Source organism: Saimiri boliviensis, chromosome 5 (assembly GCF_048565385.1).
Source record: "Saimiri boliviensis isolate mSaiBol1 chromosome 5, mSaiBol1.pri, whole genome shotgun sequence".
In the NCBI taxonomy this organism is placed as follows: Eukaryota; Metazoa; Chordata; class Mammalia; order Primates; family Cebidae; genus Saimiri; species Saimiri boliviensis.
Window position 1 is genome coordinate 98,510,951 of NC_133453.1, and position 23,507 is coordinate 98,534,457.

General features: G+C 33.5%; 1 protein-coding gene across 3 annotated transcripts in view; it reads left to right on the top strand.

The window, feature by feature from the left end:
- Nucleotides 1–23,507, top strand: part of LRP1B (LDL receptor related protein 1B) — a 1,884,038-nt gene that overhangs the window by 1,807,571 nt on the left and 52,960 nt on the right. For all 3 annotated transcript variants that reach the window (XM_003921997.4, XM_074399735.1, XM_074399736.1), the window contains one exon: nt 9,495–9,656. In XM_003921997.4, the coding sequence (XP_003922046.1) occupies nt 9,495–9,656 (162 nt within the window). The remainder of the gene's footprint in view (nt 1–9,494; nt 9,657–23,507) is intronic.

Consider the following 23,507-nt stretch of genomic DNA (forward strand, 5'->3'; position numbering starts at 1 on the left):
TTAAGTGAATGCCACAGGAAGAAGACAGAAGCTGTCACTGTAGCTCTCCCTGCCACCACATCTGAGGGCTTTGGCAGTGAAGGTTTTGTTCCCAGAAATAAAACAAGAGGATGAAAGAGTCCCCTGTTGTGGAAGGAAATAAAATCAGAATCCTCTCTGCATGGGAAATACCCTGATATTTCAAGAGGCAAATAGATAAAGAAAGCATTCCTTCTCTTTATTCAAGGGCCTTTTGTCTTAGTAACTGTCCTCAAATCAGATGGTAGAATTTCTCAAAGTGAAGTTAAGCCAGGAATTTTTGGATAGCTTTTGAACATTACAAAACTCATGACAAAACACATGTACTCAAGGATCTCAGATAACATGTGTACCTGGGGTATAAAGTACAGAGTCACCTAACTAATATCTTAATAAAGAATCAACGTACATTTAAACTGCCCATCTTTGCTTTTCTTTCACTTCTTATTTAACTGAAGTCTTTTATTTAAACCAATTGTGCATCTTAGCTCCCTTAACATAGGTATTAGTTATGCTTAAGGATTGCTGAAAACTGGATATTTGGTTTTCCTTCCCTTTTTTGAGCTGTGTTTTTCATTTGTGTAAATTTAGGGAATACAAGTGCAGTTTTGTTACATGGATATATTGCGTAGTAGTGAAGTCTGGGCTTTTACTGTAACCATTAGCTGAATAGTGTACATTGTAGCCATTAAGCAATTTCTCATCATTTACTCCTCTTCCCACTTCCAATTTGCCAATGTCTGTTATTTCACATTATATTCACGTGTGCACATTATTTAGCTTCCACTTAGAGGAGTAAGAACATGTGATAACTAAGAACATGTAATTGACTTTCCAAGATGTTTTGCTCAAGATAATGGCCTTCAGTTTCATCAATGTTACTACAAAAAAATGATTTTATTCTTTTCTATGGCTAAGTAGTATCCTATGGTGTGTGTGTGTGTGTGTGTGTGTGTGTGTGTGTGTGTATGTGTGTGTGCTTGCACTTATGTGTGTGTCACATTTTCTTTATCCAGTTATTCATTGTTGGACACATAGATTGATTCCATATTTTTGCTATTGTGAATAGTGCTGTTATAAACATACATGTGCAGTATCTTTTTGATATAATGACGTTTTTCCTTTTAGGTGTGAATATACTCAGTAATGTGATTGCTGTATCAAATGGTACTTCTATTTTTAGTTGTTTGTGAAATCCCCATGCTGTTTTCCATAGAGGCTGTATGAATTTGCATTCCTACCCACAGTACGTAACTGTTCCCTTGTCGGTACATCCTCACCATCTGTTATTTTTTGGCTTTTTTTTTTTTAATTTATTTTTTTTAATTGCATTTTAGGTTTTGGGGTACATGTGATGAACATGCAAGATTGTTGCATAGGTACACACATGGCAGTGTGCTTTGCTGCCTTCCGTCCCCTCACCTGTATCTGTCATTTCTCCCCATGCTATCTCTTCCCACCTCCCCACCCCCCCGCCCCTCCCCCATTTCCCCCTTTAATAGTAGCCATTCTAACTGGTGTAAGTTGGTATCTCATTGTGATTTTTATAAATAGGATTATTTGGGGTTTTTTTATTAAAGTTGAATTGTTCAAGTTCCTTTTCGAGTCTGGATATTAGCCCTTTGTCAGATGCATAATTTGTGAGTAATTTCTCCCATTCTTCAGGTTGTCTGTTCAGTATGTTGATTATTTATTTTGCTGTGCAGAAGCATGTTAGGCTAATTAAGTCACATTTATCTACTTTTGTTTATAATGTCTTTGCTTTTGAAGTTTTAGTCATGAATTTTTGCTTAGGCCAGGGTCCAGGAAAGTTTTTTCTAGGTTTTCTTCCAGCATTTTTCATAGTTTCAGTTCTTACATGTTAAGTTTTTAATTCATTTGAGTTTGTTTTTGTATATGGTGAGAGTTAGGGCTCCAGTTTCATTCTTCTGCATGAGGCAATCCAATTTTCCCAGCATCATTTATTGAATAAGGTGTCCTTTCATCATTGTATGTTTCTGTTTACTATGTCAAAGATCAGTTGGCTGTAAGCATGTGGCTTTATTTCTGGGTTCTCTATTCTGTTCCATTGATCCATGTGTCTATTTTTAGACCAGATGATGCCGTTTTGGTTACTGTAGTTTTGTGGTATAATTTGAAGTCAGATAACGTAATGCCTCCAGTTTCTTTTTGCTTATAATTACTTTGGCTATTCAGGCTCTTTTTCATTCCATATGAATATTAGGATTGTTTTTTTCTAATTCTGGGAAAAATTATTTTGGTATTTCGATAGAAATTGCATTGAATCTGTAGATTGTTTTGGGCCATATGGTCATTTGCAGGGAAATAACTAATGATGTTAAAATTGTAAACACAAAAGGAAGAATATAATTTAACAAGTATGAGATATAGGAAATCATAACTCTAACGAAGCAAGTAAAAATAAACACAGAAAACATAAGAAAGTGGCAAAAGATAAGTTTCACAGATGTAGGGAGCAGAAAGTGGAGGAGGAAACCAGTCAGACATGGATGAAACCAGCATTTACAAATCACTGCCAGAAGAAAGTGATAATGTTACAAACTTTGCAGCAAGCAATTTTGAAATACTCAGCAAGAGTTTAAAAACTTGTCAATGTCCTTTTACTAAATGTTAACACTTTTTGAAATGTGTCCCGAGGATTATGTAGCAAAGGAAAGAATAAAATTTAGAAGTAAGAACATTCAATTGTGTTATTTATACTATTATAAATTTGGAGATAGAAACTTAAATTCAAAAAGAACAGGATAGACAACTGCTGTATAATATGAGCCTAGTAGAAAAAATATGTATACATAGATGCTTCTTTATACTTTTATATTTTCCAGATACTCCACAATTAATGTGTTACTATTATTATTGAAAATTAAAATAACAAAAATAATTACTAGAAAAATTATTAATTTAGAAATTAAAATATTGTCAGGATTATGATAATTATTTTTATTGGTTGCTTACTGAGTGCCAGACATTGTTCTCTCTCTTTGAATCTTAGCAAGATACCTGTGAGAGAATAAAAGTAAGCTTCTGTCTAATTTTGCTCCTGGCTTCATGAGTCACAGTTAGTGATTCGTTTGGAACATATGGTGAGAGCAATCCTAAACTATTCAATCTTACGGCTCTCTGGGCTAATGTTAGAAGGCTTAAGTTAGCTTACTTATATTCACAGAAAAGACAAAAATGCTTCAGTCTTATTTCCACAGTGCTGTCTGAAAATAAACCTTCCAGGAGTATAAATAAATTGTGACCTATAATTTGAAGCATTTCAGAATATATTAAGAAGTACCTGAGAGAGAGCTAGATAAAGCCTACAATTCTTCCTTTCCTTTGTCAGGCTTTGCTGAATAGTCCTGTGTAATCTTTGTGATACTTAAGAAAACCTGACAGCTATAGTCAACTTACTAAAATTACTTATAAATGGACACTCACTTTAAGACCAGGAAAACATTACATTAAATAGAAAAGCAGAATGTCAAATCTCTATATTGAAAAGACTAGCATTTTTATTAAAAGCATTCAGAACTTTTATTACTTGAATAGAAATCTGAAGTCAAGACAGATTCACAAAGGAGAGTAATCATGAGGACAAGAGGTCACCAGATAGACTTTTCGATTGCAATCCTGTAACTAACTGGATGACATGATGGTACTTTGTCTCAGTTTATGATGTCTATGCTATATAAAGGGACAGGAATATGGCTACTGTCCAAATAGTAAACATGTTTTGAGTAAGTATTATGCCACATTTTGATAGTGTTTTCATAGAAGGGCATTAAACATAAACATTTATAAATATGCTCTGCAGTTTGTCACCTAAATACTGTTATTCCTTACATTCAATGTTTTTATCAGACCAAATGAACTAAAGAATCATGTATACACATAAAACTTGTAGGAATAAAACATTATACCAAAGATAAAAATTTAAAATCACCAGACTGACCAACCAGGACCAAGTTAAATGGAGGTAAGTGTCATGGTTCACATAGACAAATGAGTATGAATTCAAAATTGACTTAAAAAGAGAGCAGCCTAAAAATGCTCAGTAGCATGTTATCTACTGCACAGAAATAATAAGCAGTCACCATCTCACAGAAAACTCAGAAGGAATTATTTTTGCTAGCATTTCTTTGTGATAATCAAATGTGTACTTGTTCACTGCACAAAATTGATGATGTTCCTTTAAATATTAGTGATGAAATACTTTATAATCAGCCATTTTTACTGAGACAGATTTTGCTATGTAAGGAACATCTGATATAAGTGAAATTTAAAGAACTCTATGAGATTCCGAGATATTTCCATTTTTCTTATGAGCAATACAATGTTTAAGTAAAATTATAGTTCTTAATAATATTTATTGTTTATAGATGATTAGTGATTTTAGTTACATCTTCATCATATTTGACATTATGTATTATTTGTTATCAAGTGAAATTATAAGAGTTTATTATTATGATTTTGTGGTATGAACACTTGCTGTAACATTTTAGAAGATAGATGCAGAAAATTTCTATCTATGAAGAACAATAGTATAAATAAATAGAATTAATCTCCATTTCTTGTAGGCATATGTATTTGTATCATCCAAAGAAAAAGAACCAATATGATATGTTTGTGTGTGTGTATGTCTATATATATATATATATATATATATATATATATATATATATATATGTGGAGATTCATAATGAGAATTGGTACATGTGCTATGGAGCCTGAAAAGTCCAAAGGTATATTGTCTGCACACTCAAGTATCAGCAAAGACAGTCGTGTGATTCAGTCCAAGTTCAAAGATCTGAGAACTAAGGGAACCAATTGTTTAACTCTCAGTCTAAAACCATTGACCTGAGCAACTGGGTGGGAGGAGGAAAGAATTCTGGTGTAAGTCTTGCAGTTTGAATGCTCAAGAACCAGGATCTCTGCTGTCCACAGCCAGGAGAAGATAGAGGTCCTAGCTCTAGAAAGATAATTCACCTCTCCTCTAGCTTTCACTCCATTTTGGCCTTCAGTGAATTAGATGATGCCCACCCACACTGGTGAGGAAAGGTCTTCCTTACTTGGTCTACTGATTCCAATGCCAGTATCCTCCAAAAACACCTTTACAGACGCACTCAGAAATAATATTTTACTAGCCACTTTGTCGTCCCTTCTCCCAGGATAGTTGACACATAAAATAAACTACCATAGTAAACATCTAGCAAGGCAATTTGCTAACTAACAGAGTGAAATTTGAATATGAAGTAGCCCTAACACTAAAAGTAGCAACGTCTAGTGAAAGTATGTATGCCATTGAGAACAAAGTTTAAAAGAGGACAGAGTTTACTCCTTTAGGGAGTGGGAGAAGTCGATGAGCTTACCAAGTGGCCAGAGACATCAACATGGAAACATACAAGAAGGAGTAGAAATGAAGGTCTGAAGTTTAGGAAGAACAATGAGCCCAGAATCAGAAAATTGAGACAGAGGCATTTAGATAGAGAGATAAATATTTAAGCCATAAAATTGGGTAATATCACCAGAAAGAAGCTTGGAAGAACACTTTTTGAGAGACAGAGAGAGAAAACATAAAGGCAATTGTACAACAAGGCAGTCAGTAAAAAAGAGAAATCAATAAATCTAGTGTTTCAGAAGCCACTGGAGAAAGATCTTCCAGGTAAAGGTATTAGTAAACATTGTATAATTAAAGAGAAAATTTGAAGAAGATTGTGATTGAGAAGAAATTAGTGGATTCAGTGAGGAAATGATTAGAGGTTAAAATAGGTTGCATGTATGTGTATATATACACACACACACACATATATATATATACACTATTGCATATATATAAGTATATATAAGCATATTCTTATATATATACTAATGCACTTTGATTTTTTGCTATACTTTATATAAAGTACAGAATATATATAATATATATGTGCATATATATATATATATATATATATACGTATATATAAGCAGCACCACATATTATCTTAAACCTTTCTTACCACCAAAGAATTGAAATCAATTTATATGAGCAATACATTCATATTGAGAGTCCTGGCCTGTTTTCTGAGAGCACAAAGAGAAGCAACATATTAAGACACATTATTTTTTATATTAAAAAATAAAAACTATCTTCAGTGAAGGATTTAGTGACGTTATGATTGAATATTTTACTTTGTCACATATTAATCAAATTGGGAGCAGAGAGTAAAATTGTCTTTTAAAGAAGCTCAAGGATGTACCAAAATTAAAATTTTGTACAAATAGATGGACTTGGCAGATACTAGATTTGCTTTTCGGTTTGGTTGCTATTGTAGTACGTGTGTTATTTGGAAAGGTAGAATTAAGCACATTTAGAAGTTAAAGGGGGAAAAAGACCCATCCTTCAAAATTTGAAAATGTTAGAGCCTGAGAGTAAAGTTGATGGAGAATTTCAGCTCTAGCCCATCACTATCATAAAAGTAAATTCAAATTTAATTTTATCTCAAACCATGGAGACAAAATATATCATTTAATAAATGTTTCAAAATGATTTGCTTAAACTGTTAAGTGCCTTGGTAGACACAACCACAGAGTAAGTTCTACCTAAAAAAGTGAATCTCACTCAATAGAAATAATAATAATAATCAGAGCTGAAATATAACTGTGTGCTTTCTATGTGACTGGTACAGTTAGAAAAACTTTGCTTGTGTTAACTAATTTATTCTACATGATTTTCTCCAACAACTCTATGAGCTCGGTACCATTATTATGTCAATTTTATAGACAGTGAAACAAACAGATAATTCCCCATGGTCCCACAAACAGTAATTGACACCCATAGGCTGTGAATCTAGACGGTCTGAATATCTTAGTATCTAGTACCTTAGTGTCTGAGCTAAGGATGCTGTAGAAACTAGACTGATTTAGAGTCTGGAAACAGTTCCTCCCCCTCTTTCCTCAGGTCAACTGATGCTCTTTTAGATTGTGCTACTCTTGTAGGCTGTCAACTCCCCAGCTCCTGGATGCATCACTGCTATAAATCTATACCTTAATCATTGTAACGGGGCTGTTTCTTTTTTGAATATCAAAATCAACTTCTGCTACCTAAAAATCTTTGTAAATGAATCCAATGCAACTTGTCAGGGGGCACCTAGAGAGATTCTTGAAAATAGCAAATGGAGCCCATTATACAATTCTGTAACAGATGGTTCATTTCCCATCAGCAAACAAAAGATCAGCTGTATCACCAAACAGTTTCAGTTAGATAATATTCTCCTGTATATGAAGATTTCTACTTGTCAAAAAAAAAATGCGTTCTTCAAAGGAAGAAAAATAGGGACTTTTAAAAATAATTCAGCTGGACTCTGAATGATCTAAGGCATATGCTAGCTGCAGACAACCTGGTCACTCTGCTGTAGTTTCAAAAACAGCTGTAAATGAGACAAAACCATGAAAGCTCAGTGTCATTTCTCTGAGTGACTGGGATAGAAGAATTTTCAAGTACCTCAGCAGGCAGTATCCGTTTCTTTCAAGCTTTTATCATTTTACTTCTTTTCTAACCCTAATTTGAACACAGAAAGAAAAACACATACAGGAAACAATGAATCCAGAGTGATCACATCGTATGTTTGTGTGGCAACTTTTCAGGTTGTCCTAATGTTCTTTAACATTTTTTGTACTTTAGGCATTGTTTATTTCATGTTTTGCTCATGGTGATTTTTACTGCTATTTACTTGTTCCATATCTCTGTAAGTCATCTATGGACTGTAATTGAAGAATTATTCTGTTGTTACAGGCTCTTGTTTTCATTAAACTTCCTCCAACAATTATTAATCTCTTCATCTACTACCACTGTTTGTTCTCTTGTCTATGGCTTTATGCCAATGAAAATGTTTTGTTTCTATGTCAACAACAACTAGAAAAATTCATTGCCATTTTAAGGAAAATATCTACTAAAAGTTAGTGAACATTTTCTGGCAACAAATATATGAGGTTACTCAGCTTTTAATATTATAAAATGTACCTTGTTTCTTAGGCCATTAATAGGGATTTATCTGCCACCAAACTAATAACATTCATAGATGCTACGTTTTAATGCAATATTACCATAAAATGTATATTAATTTGTTCATTTAGAGCAACACCTTTTGGCATTTTTGAGCATGTAAAGTCTGTTCAAAGTAAAGTTAATAAGTTATGGAGCCTCAATTTACTAATTTTCTTGAAATGTATATGAATTTTATTTGGAAGTATTGTATTCACTCGGGCATGTTTCTCAAAAGATTTAGACTTCTTCAATATGTTATCTATAGTGATAGAGAACAATTATATCATTTTCACACTTGAAGTCTTAGTAAGATTTACACTCATGCAGTTCTCTAACCAGTTTAAGTATACTTCCTTATCTACAAAGATGACAGAGAAATGGCATGAATGTTCTGTGAGTCTACAAAAATAAGAGCGAGATGGCTTGAATATTCTCTAATGCTAGTCAGCTGATTGATATTGTCCGAGTCTTAGTTAACTGAAATCTATAACTAAATCTCTTTCTTATACTCTTTCATGTTGTTTCTTTACGTTTTTGCAAACTTTGAAACTTACTATTTTACCATTTCAATGATATCCATTAGTTTGCTCTCCTACAGAGCTAGTTCCATATTTCATTTTCTCTCAAGTCCTTGACAGCCTGGGCAGTTAGAGAGACTTATTCTTAGTACACAAGAAGTGGCTGTGTTATGTTCTAGACTCCGTGCAGGATTGTTGCCTTTCATCCTTATGTCAGTCCCCACAGAGAAAATCAAAAAAATACTCAGATGATCTGTCATATTTGGTCTGACACGCTGCTCACGTTCAACTTCTAAGTCATCTTATTATCTCCTAGACTACAAGTCCATTCTCATGAATAACAATATCCAAATTGGACAAAATAAGACTTTGTAAGCACTTATGTACTAAACGTAGTTATGTGTATGTAAGTCAAATAAAACAGCTAATGTTACAAAATCTAATTATTACAAATTACATGTCTACTTTAAACTTATTACAAGATTTATTTGTAACGTGTAAGCTAATGTTTTATGTAGATTCAGTGGTGGTTGGTAGATGTTGATTGAACAATGTGAAATTATAATTTAGGTTCTAATGGAAAGATAGTCTGTATTACCACATATGAGTAGAACAAAAATAATTGGAAGGGCCAAAATGGACACGAGAATGAAGTAAAACTAAGAAGTATTTTAAGCATATAATACATGCATACAAGTATAATTATTTATGAAATGATCTTGGATATCTTCTAATCCAGACTTTCTTGAACAGATGAAAAACTGAGACCCAACGAAGTCTTGTTATTGCCTAAAGTCACAGAGTAAATCGTGGACAGACCTTGACCAGAAACCTAACTTCTCAACTTTTATCCCATGTAAATTCTTGAAAATAAAGTATTTCAGTCAAATAATCTGCTTTTTGTTACTTATGGTTTTCAATAGGGAGACCCACCTGCAGCTGTGCACTCGGTTTCACTGGGCCCAACTGTGGTAAGACAGTCTGTGAGGATGTTTGTCAGAATGGAGGAACCTGCATTGTGACTGCTGGAAACCAGCCTTACTGCCACTGCCAGCCGGAATACACCGGAGACAGATGCCAATACTGTAAGTAAAAGCAGCACCCAGAGGCCAGCTTGGCAGCATGCTTTGATGTTTACATTAATCTTCTGATTTCCTATACCCACTCCTTCCATTATCTTAATTTTTAGCTGTCCCCTATTTTTCAGGTTCAGTCTCTGTGACTCCAACAATTATTTACACATTCCTCATCTTTCTCTTATTGTAAAGATTTTATCTTTCTTCTTCCCTCAGCTTTGATTTCACGGTCCATTATTATAACCATTCCCCGTGTACACCCTCAGCTCCCTTGCTCTCTCTTCCCCTCTTTTTCACTTCTTGGAAAACCCTAACCATAGTTAAATTCAATTCTTCATCTCTTCTGAATTGGCATCCTATAGATGAATGCAATTGAAGAAATATGCATAATTTTATCGGTTGGTCTCATTTCAATTTTTATCACTAACTTCAAATGGGCACATACTAAGGCTTTCTGTGTAGTTCCCTAATCCATCAAGTCTCCCACTCCCCTAGATGTCTATGCCACACCTTCTCCTTCTCCTGAAACCTTCAATGCTTTCTCCCCAACTCTACCCTCAACTGAGAAACTTGCTTTATATTTCATTCATACAAATAGAACCCATCTAAAGAGAGCTGCCACAAACTTGCACTAGCACATCCCCTGAGCTGCTTTCTTCTATGCCCATGTACTTGTTTTTCTCCTTCTCACTAGGAACCCCATGCTACATCAAATCCATCTCATGTACTGAACCCTCTTGGCCACTGATGAGCAAATCTCCCATAACTGTCCCCTCTTTCTCCTGCTTCATGAATATTTTCTTATCTGCCAAGTTCTTTCTGAAAAAACCTTCTCTTGTACCCACATCTCTTTCTTATAATAACCTTATTTTCCTGCTCTCTCTCTCTCTCTCTTTGTTAACAGAAGAATTACTTGAAAATATTGTTGTTCTCCACAATTCTTCTATTTATATATTTCCTTTGATCTCACCTCTGTCAAGTTTTTGTCTTCAGCTGTTCTGCAGAACGATGTTTCATGAAAGTCAAGTTCATTGATTTTATTTAATGTCCTCCATATTGCCATACATAATAATCAAGCCTCAATTCTTATTTTACATCTATTTTTAGTAGTTAGTCATTTACTCTTTAAAATATCATCCACAAAGATTTTGATTCCATTAGCCTGTGTTGGTATTTAAATCTTTCAGATATTTCATATAGGCAATGAAGATTGAGACCTACTGCCTTGGCAATTTCACCCAATTGCACGAATTCCAGGAGATAGGTTGGAATTGTCTATTTAACAATTGTCTATTTGACAGCTTGTTATAGCTGTAAATTAAACCGATTTGTTTTTACCCCAAGATTTTTTAATAAGTTGAGCATCCCTTATCTGAAATGCTTGAGACCAGAAGTATTTTGGATTTCAGATTTTTTCAAATTTTAGAATATGTCCATATATGTAATGAGGCATCTTTGGGATGTAACTAAAGTCTAAGTACAAGATTCCTGTTTCATAAACACTTCATACACATTGCCTGAAGGTAATTTTATAGGTATTTTTTTTTTTACTAATTTTCTGCCCTCATTACAGGAGGTCAGGTGTGAAATTTTCCACTTGCGGCATCATGTTGGTTTTCAAGAGTGTTGGATATTGGAATATTTCACATTTCAGACTTTCCAATTAGACATGCTCAATCTGTACTATAGTCTTTTCTATCTCTTTAAAAGAAAACGTACTCGTGGCCCAGGCCAAAAAAACAAAACAAAACAATTTTTTGACCCTTTTTTTCTTTTACCTCCTGTTTCACTCCCAGTTTTACCTTTAAATATACTAAGCACCTGAACACTTCTCACCACTCTATTCTACCAGTATCTCTTGCCTGGATTATTGCTAATGGATCTCCATGCTCCCTTTCTTTGCCTCTTACTATTTATTCTCAAAAAGCCAGTCATAGTCATTCATTTTATTCACAATAAAATTGCTTTCCATCACAGTCACATTCATTGAGGTTTTTCTACATCCAAGGACACTTGTAATTAATTCCGTTTTTCACATTAGTTTTATTAATTCATTTAATCTTGTCAATAAACTAGATATTGTTTTTACTCTCATTTACAGAAGAGGATACCATGAAAAACTAAATAAGCCTCTGAATATCACCAATTTAGCATTTGTGAGAGCCAAGATTCTAAACAGGCAATCTAGCTTCAGGGTTCAGGTCACACTCTCAAAAGTTACATTAAATATCATTGAGTTTTCACAGAGAGTGACCTAGGTCTTCGGTCATTTTAGGAACTACATGGAACAGCACAGAGTCAAGCTATGACCATTGGCTTATTTGAGAATCAAGTGTAATAGTTAATATCTTGCCTGTGATGGTACAGAGGGGCCACTTCTGCAGAAGCAAGAAAACATTTACTTTTAAGTTGTTGATTTATTTTCCAAATGTTTACTCTTCTTATATTAGGCTAACAACTTCTTGACATAAGTAGATGCCCCTATCCTAAGCCAATGTTTCTTTTCACATTGCCTACCTTATTTCTTAAATGATGTTCCTCACAGGCCAGAAATTTATTGAGAAAACACTCCAGTGGCACCCATACATCTCTATGTTATTTTGTAAAACTATATTATCCTTCCTCATGCATTGCTCACATTCTCGACACTCTCATTCCTCTTCTCTCAACACAGCAGAATATCCCAACACAACTTCCATCCACTAACTCGTGTTTGTTTTTTCTCTTCTGTTCCACCATTGTCATGACTCCAAATGATTCCATGCAAATGAAGGAAATACTGCTATCCCACTTAATGAAGACCCCTGTTACTATCAATCCTAAGTCTGCAGTCTCTCTTTTATTCTAACCACACCAATTGCCCTTTGCTATAGAGAACCAGCTTCCCTGACACTGTGACTCTGCCCAGCCTAAACACCATTTTCTTTTTGAAATTGTTGAAATTCTCAGTTTGAATCAACCTCACCCTCCTCTTCTGATTCTGATCATTTTTACCTAGTATTTTTTGTTGATTATGTACATTCCTATTACCTGTCTGGGATTCTTTTGAGATTACAACCAACAATGGTACTTGCCAAATGAATAAAAGAACAAACAAACAATCATACAAATAAATAAGTAAATAAATTAAATAATTTGAATAAATGTTAACAAATGAACAATCAATTTAAAATCAATTTACATTCAATGTAACATTACATTTAATCAGTGTTCAACCATCTTGTATCTATATGTGGTTCAAATAGAGCTTGTATTTTCTTCTCTGTCTTTTGGTTCTCAGTTGGTAGAGCATCATAGAACCTGTCATTTTCCCCCCATGTTTTTATTTTTCTTTAGCTGAAACAACAGTATTCTTAATTCTTTTTAAACTAAGTTTAAAAATACTACCTGGCCATAGTTTGTATAGCAGTTTGGATCCTTCCAAAGAATAAATTTAGTTAGCTTATGTTTTAATTGACAACTTAATAGAACCACAGTCTGAGACAGCCTGATGCTTTATAAAGAGCTGCATTATAATTTTATTATCACGATTAGTAGTCAGAGCGCTTCCCACCTTTTACTGCAAAGCACTTATTAAAATTAACCAATTAATCCTTAGACAGAGGTTAAATAACTTGCCTAAGGTCCCGAAGTAGTAATATTACAGTCAGAATTGGACCCCAGGAGTTGTTGATCAAGATGTCAACAAACATGCTTGCAGTATGGTGATGCTGTTTTTTTTTTTTGGCAGCATAGTAAGTCTGTGGACAGTGTCATTAAAATGACAAATTCAACACCTGACAAAAGCATAATAAATTTAGGGTCTATTAGATGTAAGCCGACAAGGTTCAGTAGACCTGGTGTTCTGTCAAAATTGTATCCTGCATATACAAAATCTTCTTTCTATAAAAGAAGGAATGACAGAATGGTTCATTACAGTACCTAATTAAAGGTCCATTAGTGGGAGGTAAAACATCAGTTCTTAGTTGTGCTGAGTGAAAACATTTCATAACTCTAATAGCAATATAAAATCCTGAGGTCTGAAATGCAAATTAATTTTAACAGCAGCAGCCCAGGGAGGAGAGACAAAGATAAATAATGGCAAGAGTAAAATCAAGTGTTCTTTAAGTAAGTTGTTAAAGAACAAATATGGCTGTGCTTCTTGCTATTCTAGAACAAGGATTCCTAGTATAAATAAAAATACATAAACAAGTGAGCATGACATTTTGGATTTAAATCTAGGTATTAAGTATGAGGTCAATAAATATCTGAAGTTATTTGTGATTAAATGATAATAACATTAGGCCAAAGAGGCCAATTAAGACAGATTGGATCTGTGTCTGTGAACTAGGTAGTCAAATTAAGTGATAACCTGCTTGTCCTCTCATTGATACTTTCAAAGTCCTCTAGTAATCTATTTGAGGAATCATTATAATTTTAATTAGAACTAGACTTATCAGAAGTATACCTATGTGGCTTACACTCACTGGTCCCAATAACTACACACATTAAGTAATGTCTCTGTCTTAATGAATGTCTCCACTTACAGAGTTAGAAATACCCTGCAGTAGTTCAAAGATAACATGTTTTGTAATTGGTATTAGAACCATAGACTCTAAAGTAGCTTATAAAATAATTATGTACCATAGATATGAGCCTATCCATATTTGATGACACGATGGGACTATTTTTATCACTTGTTTTCTAGGGTAGCTTTAGCTCATGAGTCAGTTCACCAGTGAATATGTTTTGATGTTTACAATGAGCCTGTCATTATGTTAGGCATTAAGAAAGGAAATGGTGACATCAGAAACATTTTCTCTTCTCAATGAACTCATAGTGTAATCTGTGATTTTGAAAAGGAAACAAGTTACTTCAGGTCAATTTAGTGAAACACAGAGGCTACTCGAACCCACAGAAAGACAATAGAATTTAGCCTTTAAGAAAATTTCTTAGACTCAACAAAAGAAGAAAACTTCAAGCCAATATCCATGATGAACATAAATGCAAAAATCTTCAATAAAATACTGGCAAATTGATTACAATAGCACATCAAAAAGCTTATCCATCACGGTCAAGTACGCATCATTCTGGGGATAAAAGACTGGTTCAATATATGCAAGTCTATAAATGTAATCCACCACATAAACAGAAATAAAGACAAAAACCACATGATTATCTCAATAGATGCAGGGAAAGCCTTCAACAAAATTCAACAGTCCTTTATGCTAAAAACTCTTAATAAACTAGATATGGATGTTGTCTATCTCAAAATAATAAAAGCTATTTATGACAAACCCACAGCCAATACCATACTGAATGGGAAAAAAAACTGGAAGCATTCCCTTTGAAATCTGGCAGTAGACAAGGGTGCCCTCTCTCACCACTCCTATTCAATACAGTATTGGAAGTTCTAGCCAGAGCAATCAGGCAAGAAAAAGAAATAAAGGGTATTCAATTAGGAAAGGAGGAAGTCAAATTGTCTCTATTTGCAGATGACATGATTGTATATTTAGAAGACCCCATCATATTAGCCCCAAATCTCCTTAAACTGATAAGCAACTTCAGCAGATTCTCAGGATACAACATCAATGTGGAGATCACAAGCATTCCTATACACCAACAACAGACTTAAAGAGAGCCAAATCAAGAACCCACTGCCATTGACAATTGCTGCAAAGAGAATAAAATACCTGGGAATACAACTAACAAAGGATGTAAAGGACTTTTTCAAGGAGAAATACAAACCACTTCTCAAGGAAATAAAAAAGGACACAAGCAGATGGAAAAATATTCCATGCTCATGATTAGGAAGAATCAATATGGTGAAAATGACCATACTGCCCAAAGTAATTTATAGATTCAGTGTTATCTCCATCAAGCTACAAATGACCTTCTTCACAGAACTAGGAAAAAAAAAAAAAAAAAAAAAAAAAAAAAAAAAAAAAAAAAACCTTAAGCTTCATATGGAACCAAAAAAGAGCCTATATAGGCAATACAATCCTAAGCAAAAAGAACAAAGCTGGAGCCATCATGCTACCTGACTTCAAACTATTTTATAAGGCTACAGTAATCAAAACAGCATGGTTCTGGTACCAAAACAGAGACATAGACAATGCAACAGGACAAAGGCCTTGGAAGAAATGCCTCAAATCTACAACCATCTGATCTTTGACAAACCTGACAAAGAAAAGATAAGCAGTGGGGAAAGGATTCCCTGTTGAATAAATGGTGTTGGAAAAACTGGCTAGTTATGTGCAGAAAGCAGAAACTGGACCTCTTCCTGACACCTTACACTAAAATTAACTCCAGATGGATTCAAGACTTAAACATAAGACCTAACACCATAAAAACCCTAGAAGAAAATCTAGGCAAAACTATTGAGGACATAGGCATAGGCAAGGACTTCATGACTGAAACACCAAAAGCATTGGCAATAAAAGCCAAAATAGACAACTGGGATCTAATTAGACGAATGAGCTTCTGTATAGTAAAAGAAACAATCATTAGAGTGAACCAGCAACCAACAGATTGGAAAAAATTTTTGCAATCTACACATCTGACGAAGGGCTAATATAGAGAATCTACAAAGAACTAAATCAAATTTACAAGAAAAAAAAAAGAACAAACAAACGCATTCAAAAGTGGGCAAAGGAGATGAACAGACATCCCCTCAAGGACCTAGAAATAGAAATTCCATTTGACTCAGCAATCCCATTACTGGGCATTTACCCCAAGGGTTGTAAATTGTTCTATTATAAAGAAATATGCACAGGTATGTTCATTGCAGCACTGTTTACAATAGCAAAGACCTAGAACCAACCCAAATGCCCATCAATGATAAACTGGACAAGGAAAATGTGGCATATATACACCATGGAATACGATGCAGCAATAAAAAAGGATGAGTTTGTGTCCTTTTTGTAGGGACATGGATGAATCTGAAAACCGTAATTCTCAACAAACTGACGCAAGAACAGAAAATCAAACACCACATGTTCTCACTCATAGGTGGATGTTGAACAATGAGAACACATGGACACAGAGAGGGGAGCATCACACACTGGAGTCTGTTGGAGGGAACTAGGAGAGGGACAGCAGAAGATGGGGAGGTTGGCGAGGAATAACATGGGGAGAAATGCCAGATATAGGTGACGGGGGGATGGAGGGAGCAAACTACATTGCCCTGTATGTACCAATGCAACAGTCCTGCATGATCTGCATATGTACCCCAAGAACCTAAAGTACAATTTAAAAAATAAAAAAATAAAAATACTTTTCTACCTTTGCAAAAAAAGAAAATTTCTTGAAATAAGTGGTATCTAAGCTGAGATCAGAAGGAACCAAGAAGCTAACTAGATGAGAAGGGGAATCAGGGAGGGGGACCAGACCATGCACAGGCCCAGAAGGGAATGGCTTTGGAAATTTATTTTTCCTGTTTCTATTAGATTTTTCTAGGGGAAGGCTGTCAAAAGAAATCACACTTAGTAAACATGTGTAATGTTTTAGTTCCAGAGTTATTGCTAAGACTCATTATTTTATCTAATATGAGAATATATATCCTTTCAACAAATGCTCACACAACACTTTGAGATTAATATTATTAGTCCAAATTTGCAAGTGCCAACAAAATGAGATTAAGCAGTTTTCCCTAATCTGCAGTTTTGAGAGCATCGGAGACACAGTTCTTAGCTTTCTGGATCTGACGCTGAAAACTTTGCTTCTCCTGGTATAACATATTTTTCTGCCACTTAATATCCTGTTCACCATGCTGCAACTTTTGTAGATTCACTAGAAGAGCGCTCAAAGCTCAAATGGCATACTGGCTCAACCTGGTCTTTCAAGCTTCTATCTATACCATAGAAAAGAGGCACTAATAGGAATTTTAATCTTGAGCTGTTAAGCCTATGGCAGGCCCAGCTAAAAGAAACTGAAGAATTTTACAAATGGTTAGGAAAAGAGAATAGAATATTTTCAGTTGTTCCTGTTAATATGAAGATCAATTTAAAGGAGCCTAAAGTTTTGAGAAAGAATTGTGATTTGGAAAGTGAAAGTACGCATAAGAACTAACCCCTTCCTCAGTATTCAAATATTTAAGATTCTTTAGAACATTCACAGGTAGACTAGCTCAGCATTTTGGAGCCCTGTCTACTGTCTCCCAACTCTTTTCCTCTTGATGAGAAAGTAAGCATTGCCTTCATTCAGGTTCTTATCATCCCTTGTCTGGGTTAACGCAACACATTGCATTATGCAAACCTTGCATAATGCAAGGTTTTCTTCTAACCTTGAAAACCTGTTTATTGCCTGCAAAGTACATCCGATATAATTGTTAATATCTCTTTTTCTTGACACATTAGGCGCTCACTGCCTGCTAAACCTCTTTAATTCCCCTACTTTGTCTTCTTAACTCTTATTTTCCCTAGAATCTTAGCACTTCTCTTTGGCATTTTCCACTTTATATTCATATCGTTCATGACTAGCTACCCTACTGGAATATAAAACGGGGCACAATGTTTTGCATAGCTCATCAATCTTGCAAGTGAACTCAGTGTTTGGAATTTAGGAGTTTGGATGCATATAAGCAAAGTAGAAAGATCCTGTTTACAGCCTGCTAGGCCCAATTTTTTGTTTGTTTGTTTGCTTTGTTTTGTTTTGTTTTTCCTGTGCTCTAGCAAGATACCTTTCCAAGGGCAGGATCAGAGTTCTGGGCCATATTTTCCTGTAAATGAAGATCCATGACAGTCCATGAGAAATTGAGTGCTTATGTTCCAGTTTAAAAAAAAAAAAAGATATGAAAGAAAAATTAGATTAAATTAATATGAAAGAAATAGAAATAGATACATTTATTTTCTAATGTGATCATGATAGAGAATGGTGAGGTAAAGGTAAGATAATTAATTATTTTGGTTATTCTTTTATCCTAGATTATTTCAAAAAATTGTCAGGGTTGTAAAAATTTGTTGGAGATCATCGTGACCCAATAGTAAAACAAGACTTGTCAAACAGATTTTTATTTTAATGTTATGTCTTAATTTTTTAAAATGTAGAAATAAGAGAAAAAAAATTAGGCATACATGCTTATACATAAAAAGAAATTTATTGGAAACCAAGGTATATTTTTCCAAGCAGCTATTAAGTCATATGTGAGTCAAAACTAAAAATTCTGATTGTTAAAATTAAGTCATTCAACTAATATGTATTGAACAACATTAAATATCATTCATTGCTCTAGACATTGGGGATATATCAGTATCAAAGTTGTTTGAAGACACTTGGCTTGTATAACTTCGATGAACAGAAAACCAACTTACATATCTTTTTAGATTAAAAGTTAGATAAAGCTGACTTCAAGTTGCATAGTCAAAAATGATAAAAGATCATAAGTGGGCTTTATTCATACTACTTAGAAGCATACCATTATTTTTCATACAATTGTTTGAAATTTAAGCAGTGTGTTTATAAAATTAAACTATTGATGAAGTTTTGTCTCTATACCATGTAACTTGCACTTGAAATATTAGTAATTATATTTAGTAATTTTGGTGAACATTACTGAAAAAAAAGTCTTTTAAGAATGCTTAATTACTCTTGTTGGCATCATAGGAGGAACTTTTCTCCATGCCAACTTCACCTATTATTGAGGAAACTAATCTCACAACGCTTCACCTTCACTCATGCCAAGGTAGTTTAATCTTCTACTTTTATGCCATATCAGCATTACAGACAGGTTTTTGACCCTTCTTTTTTCAACTTAAAGAAGAGTCCATATACAAAGCAGTATAAAGACAATGAAAGGCACCTTAAAGGTACTTAGTTGTAGGTTGAAAAGTGATATGTCTCACAACTAATAGTAACATTTTAATGGATTTGTATTTAAATAATCTGTTGGGAAATCTCTTCCCCCTGGGGGGAAAAAAAAATGCATGGCTTTTCATGAATAGAAGCCATGACTGTAATTCTGCTATACTCAGTGTTAAGAAAACTGCGTGGATTCACAGATAATTACCTGAACACAGAATTGAGTATTTAAAGACAATGTAGCACATAAATTATGCAGAGACATACAGATTAAACAAATATATTTATTTGAGGCTTACCTCAAAGCAAGCAAGTTGTTGCTAAATGCCTCTACTAAAATCACCTTAAATGTTCAAATGTAAATTTAAGAGTAACGTTTAAACATAGTTCTTTGTATCAAATTTACAATGTCTACCAACATGCTTTGAAAAAAATGCTATGAGTCAAAAATTTTTAAATGTTTTAAGCAGAAGAAATAAAATTCCTTTCTTATAGGTAATATGATAATCTTTATGTTTAACTGGTAAAGATTTAATCAATGAAAACTGGTATTATCAGTCTGTTTTATGTAAAAGATATAACCTCTTTTGTACATATACTGCTAGAAACTTTTGATATTTATCCTCATTAGAGATAAGAATGGCAAAGGAGACTATGACTCAGTATGTTATCATAAGCTGTTGAGGAAAACAAAAATCCCCAAATTTTAACTTTGTATGTTCTGAGTCCAGGGGTATAAATATGAGTGAAAGGAGGACAAATTGATAATTTACTCTATGGTCATATAGCCTATCATTAAATAAAGAATATATAAGAACAAAAATAGAAAATCTATGAAATAGTGCATTCAATTTCATTTTCATGGATACAAAAATATATCATAAATCTGATTACATAAACGTAGACATTTTAAAATAGGCTACATTTTCCAACAAATAAAGTAAAAGTTAAAAGAGCCAAGTTAAATTAAATTAAATGCCGTGTCAGAGACAGCCAATAATTTTTCACAATATAGATGCTCAATCGTATGAAAATAAACTCTTAAGAGAAAAACCAGTCTAGCCGGGGTTGCTTCACAGAATCAGATACATGGTAAGTACCGAACACCATGAGAATAGGAAGCCACATGGTTGGTAATAGTACTAGATTAGCTCAAAGGTCAGGTGACTATCTTTGGATTTTTCTTTTACTTGCAATATCATTTGAATATCCATGTCTAAATCCAAGGTAATAATATAATCTAAATTTTAATTTGATAAAATAATTTGTATTAGTTTTGAAAACTTGGAAAATTAATAATTATCTGAGAGCAAACTTTCCTTGAAAATTAACAGACAGAAATGAATCAACTTAGTGGCAGAAACAAATAAATTCAGATGGATAGGACCACATTATGAATGACACCTTATTTAACTTATTGCTCCATTAACATCTCAGGCCAAGAATTAAGGTCACCTCTGTGGTATCTCTAGACCATGAAGAACTGGAAGTAAGCTAGAATTTTTCAACTCCAGATTTCACTACTCCTTGTACTGGAAAGTAGTATAGGGTTCTGATTCTTTTAAGGTTCTGATCTTTTTGGTCAGATCATTTATGTAGGCCTAAATAAAGAAATAAAGAAATAAAGAAAATGTCTTAATACAATTTCAGTGAATGTGGAAATTTGTTGGATATATACTCTGAGTTCACACTCCTAGAATATGTCAAATGAAAATCTAGATTTGTGAAAGAAATGATAGGTTTTTGAGGTGATGATGCAGAATTGAAATATGCTTTTTGTAAATTATGTAAAACTAAAGTAAATATGGATGGAGTTACAAAGAGTAGTCTATAACTTTGGTTTCTCAGATTATTATTTTTATCATCGCAGGTGACAGTTAACATTATTTGTAAAAAATGAATATGTTAATATTTCCTAAAATTGTAAGTTTAAAGTGAGATAATCTATAAAAAAGTGTTCTGAAAATTGTAAAATTAAATGCAAATAATTATTTTTATAATTTTCATGGTAATCAATACTTTGAGTGCTTATGATGATAATATCAGGTCTTATATGTTTTTAGGTACCATATAATTTAGATAATGAAAATAAGCATATTAATTTTACAGCATTTATGGATATAGCATCAGATGCTTCACTTTATAATTTCTAAAATGATCCACAAATTTAGAATGGATTTTTGCATTGAATCATCGAAAATAAGTAGGTCAGACCATCGACAAAAATAGTTTTATGATTGGACTTACTTCCATGCGCAGATTAGGTTATGACCACAAAATGAAATCCACTGGAAACTGTAAAGCTTAGTCTAATTCTGTGGAATGCCACATATCTGGGAATTCGACAAGTCACATTTTCATTCATATGGCATATCTAGAGAGGCCAATAGTTGGTTCGTTGATGCAGTGTCTGAGTGTCTGTTAGATATCCAAGAGCTCTCTTACTGTCATTTGATGGCATCTGTTTTTGCTTCCCTAGTGATTTTCTTTTCAAGTCTCCCTCTTTCATTTCTCCATCTGAACACAAACTCATCCTGGCAGACTTCAGTTAGTTTCAGAATAGGACGAAACAGCCTTGAATGATCCAATATTTATAAAAATTTATAACTTGTTTAGGGGTTTTAAAGCTAAACAATCAGCAGCATTACTCTTGTTCTCTGCCTTCTGTACTGCACTGCTTTCCAAGGGGAAGTGTTCATTTATTAATTCAATAAATGTTAGTAGAGCATCTACTGTGTGCCAGCCACTGAGGCTTGGGATTTTATTATGAATAAAACAGAAGATTGCTCTTATTGTACTGCTTTATTTATAAAGAATATGCAAACATGTTATCTGTCAGGTAGTGAGGCTAAAGGCAATCAAAAGTAAAAAAGGATAATTAAGGATCTAACTACTTCCTGATATAGTTATTTATATCTTTATTGTTATCAATAGGTATACAAATATCTGCATATATATATATAAAGAGAGTTATCTAGGTAAATATAGGCATTTAGGTATATATATGTATATATAAAAATAGATATTTTGGTATATATAGATATCTAGGTATATATAAGCATATAGATATATAGATATAGATAGGTATATAGATATCCATATATAGACATAGACAGTGTAGGTGTATATATATATATATATATATATATATATATAGATATCTATAGATCTGTATATATATAAATCTATATGTATAGATCTGTATCTTTCTATATACATGGATCTATGTCTATATATCCATATATATGTCCACGTATCCATCCATCTATCCACATATATATGGATATAGATGCATTCATATCTATCTATCTATCTACATATATATATGGATAGATAGGTAAGTAATATATATAAGAGATTTCTACACTGGGGTGATAGCAAGATATATAGATACAGATCTATCTATACATATACACATGGGGAGATAAATATGCATCTATATTTATCATCCATCTATCTTTTGATTTATCTGGCTATCATTTAACTTTCACTCATATTTTTTGTTTCATTGTACATTGAAAAAAACTAGAAGCAAAGTACATTTATGTATATCAGAAATCATTACTTCAACATATAGATTTAAAGTGGGTAGCTTGAAAGAAGGAATAAAATAAGAATGGAAGGACATAAAAGAGAATAAAAAGAGATAAAAAAAGGAAGAAAGAATGAAAAAGGAAAAGGAAAGAAAGGAAAAGAGAAAATTATGTACACCGGAACTGTATGGGTGTGTATAAGATGGCCTCATATTCTCTCACTATGATGAGGTGAGATGTTACCTGCCCTCCAGTTAGGCTACATACAACGTGGTGGCAATAGCTCCTAAAGATGCTTGTTTCTGAGATTGAAATAATCTTTTTCATGATTACTCCCTGTTCAGCTTTCTCTACATTCTATGTCTCCATGAATTCTTTTCTAGTTTTCAAAAACTGAGCAATTACTTTGTGCTCTGAATAACTTTTTTTTTTTGGGGGGGGGGAGTCCTGTATTTGTTAATGAAAATCTATTATAGATCTTAATTGTTTTCAACTATGTTAGCCTTTAGGATTCTATCAGTGTTTGGGCACTCTGGAGACATGTACAATA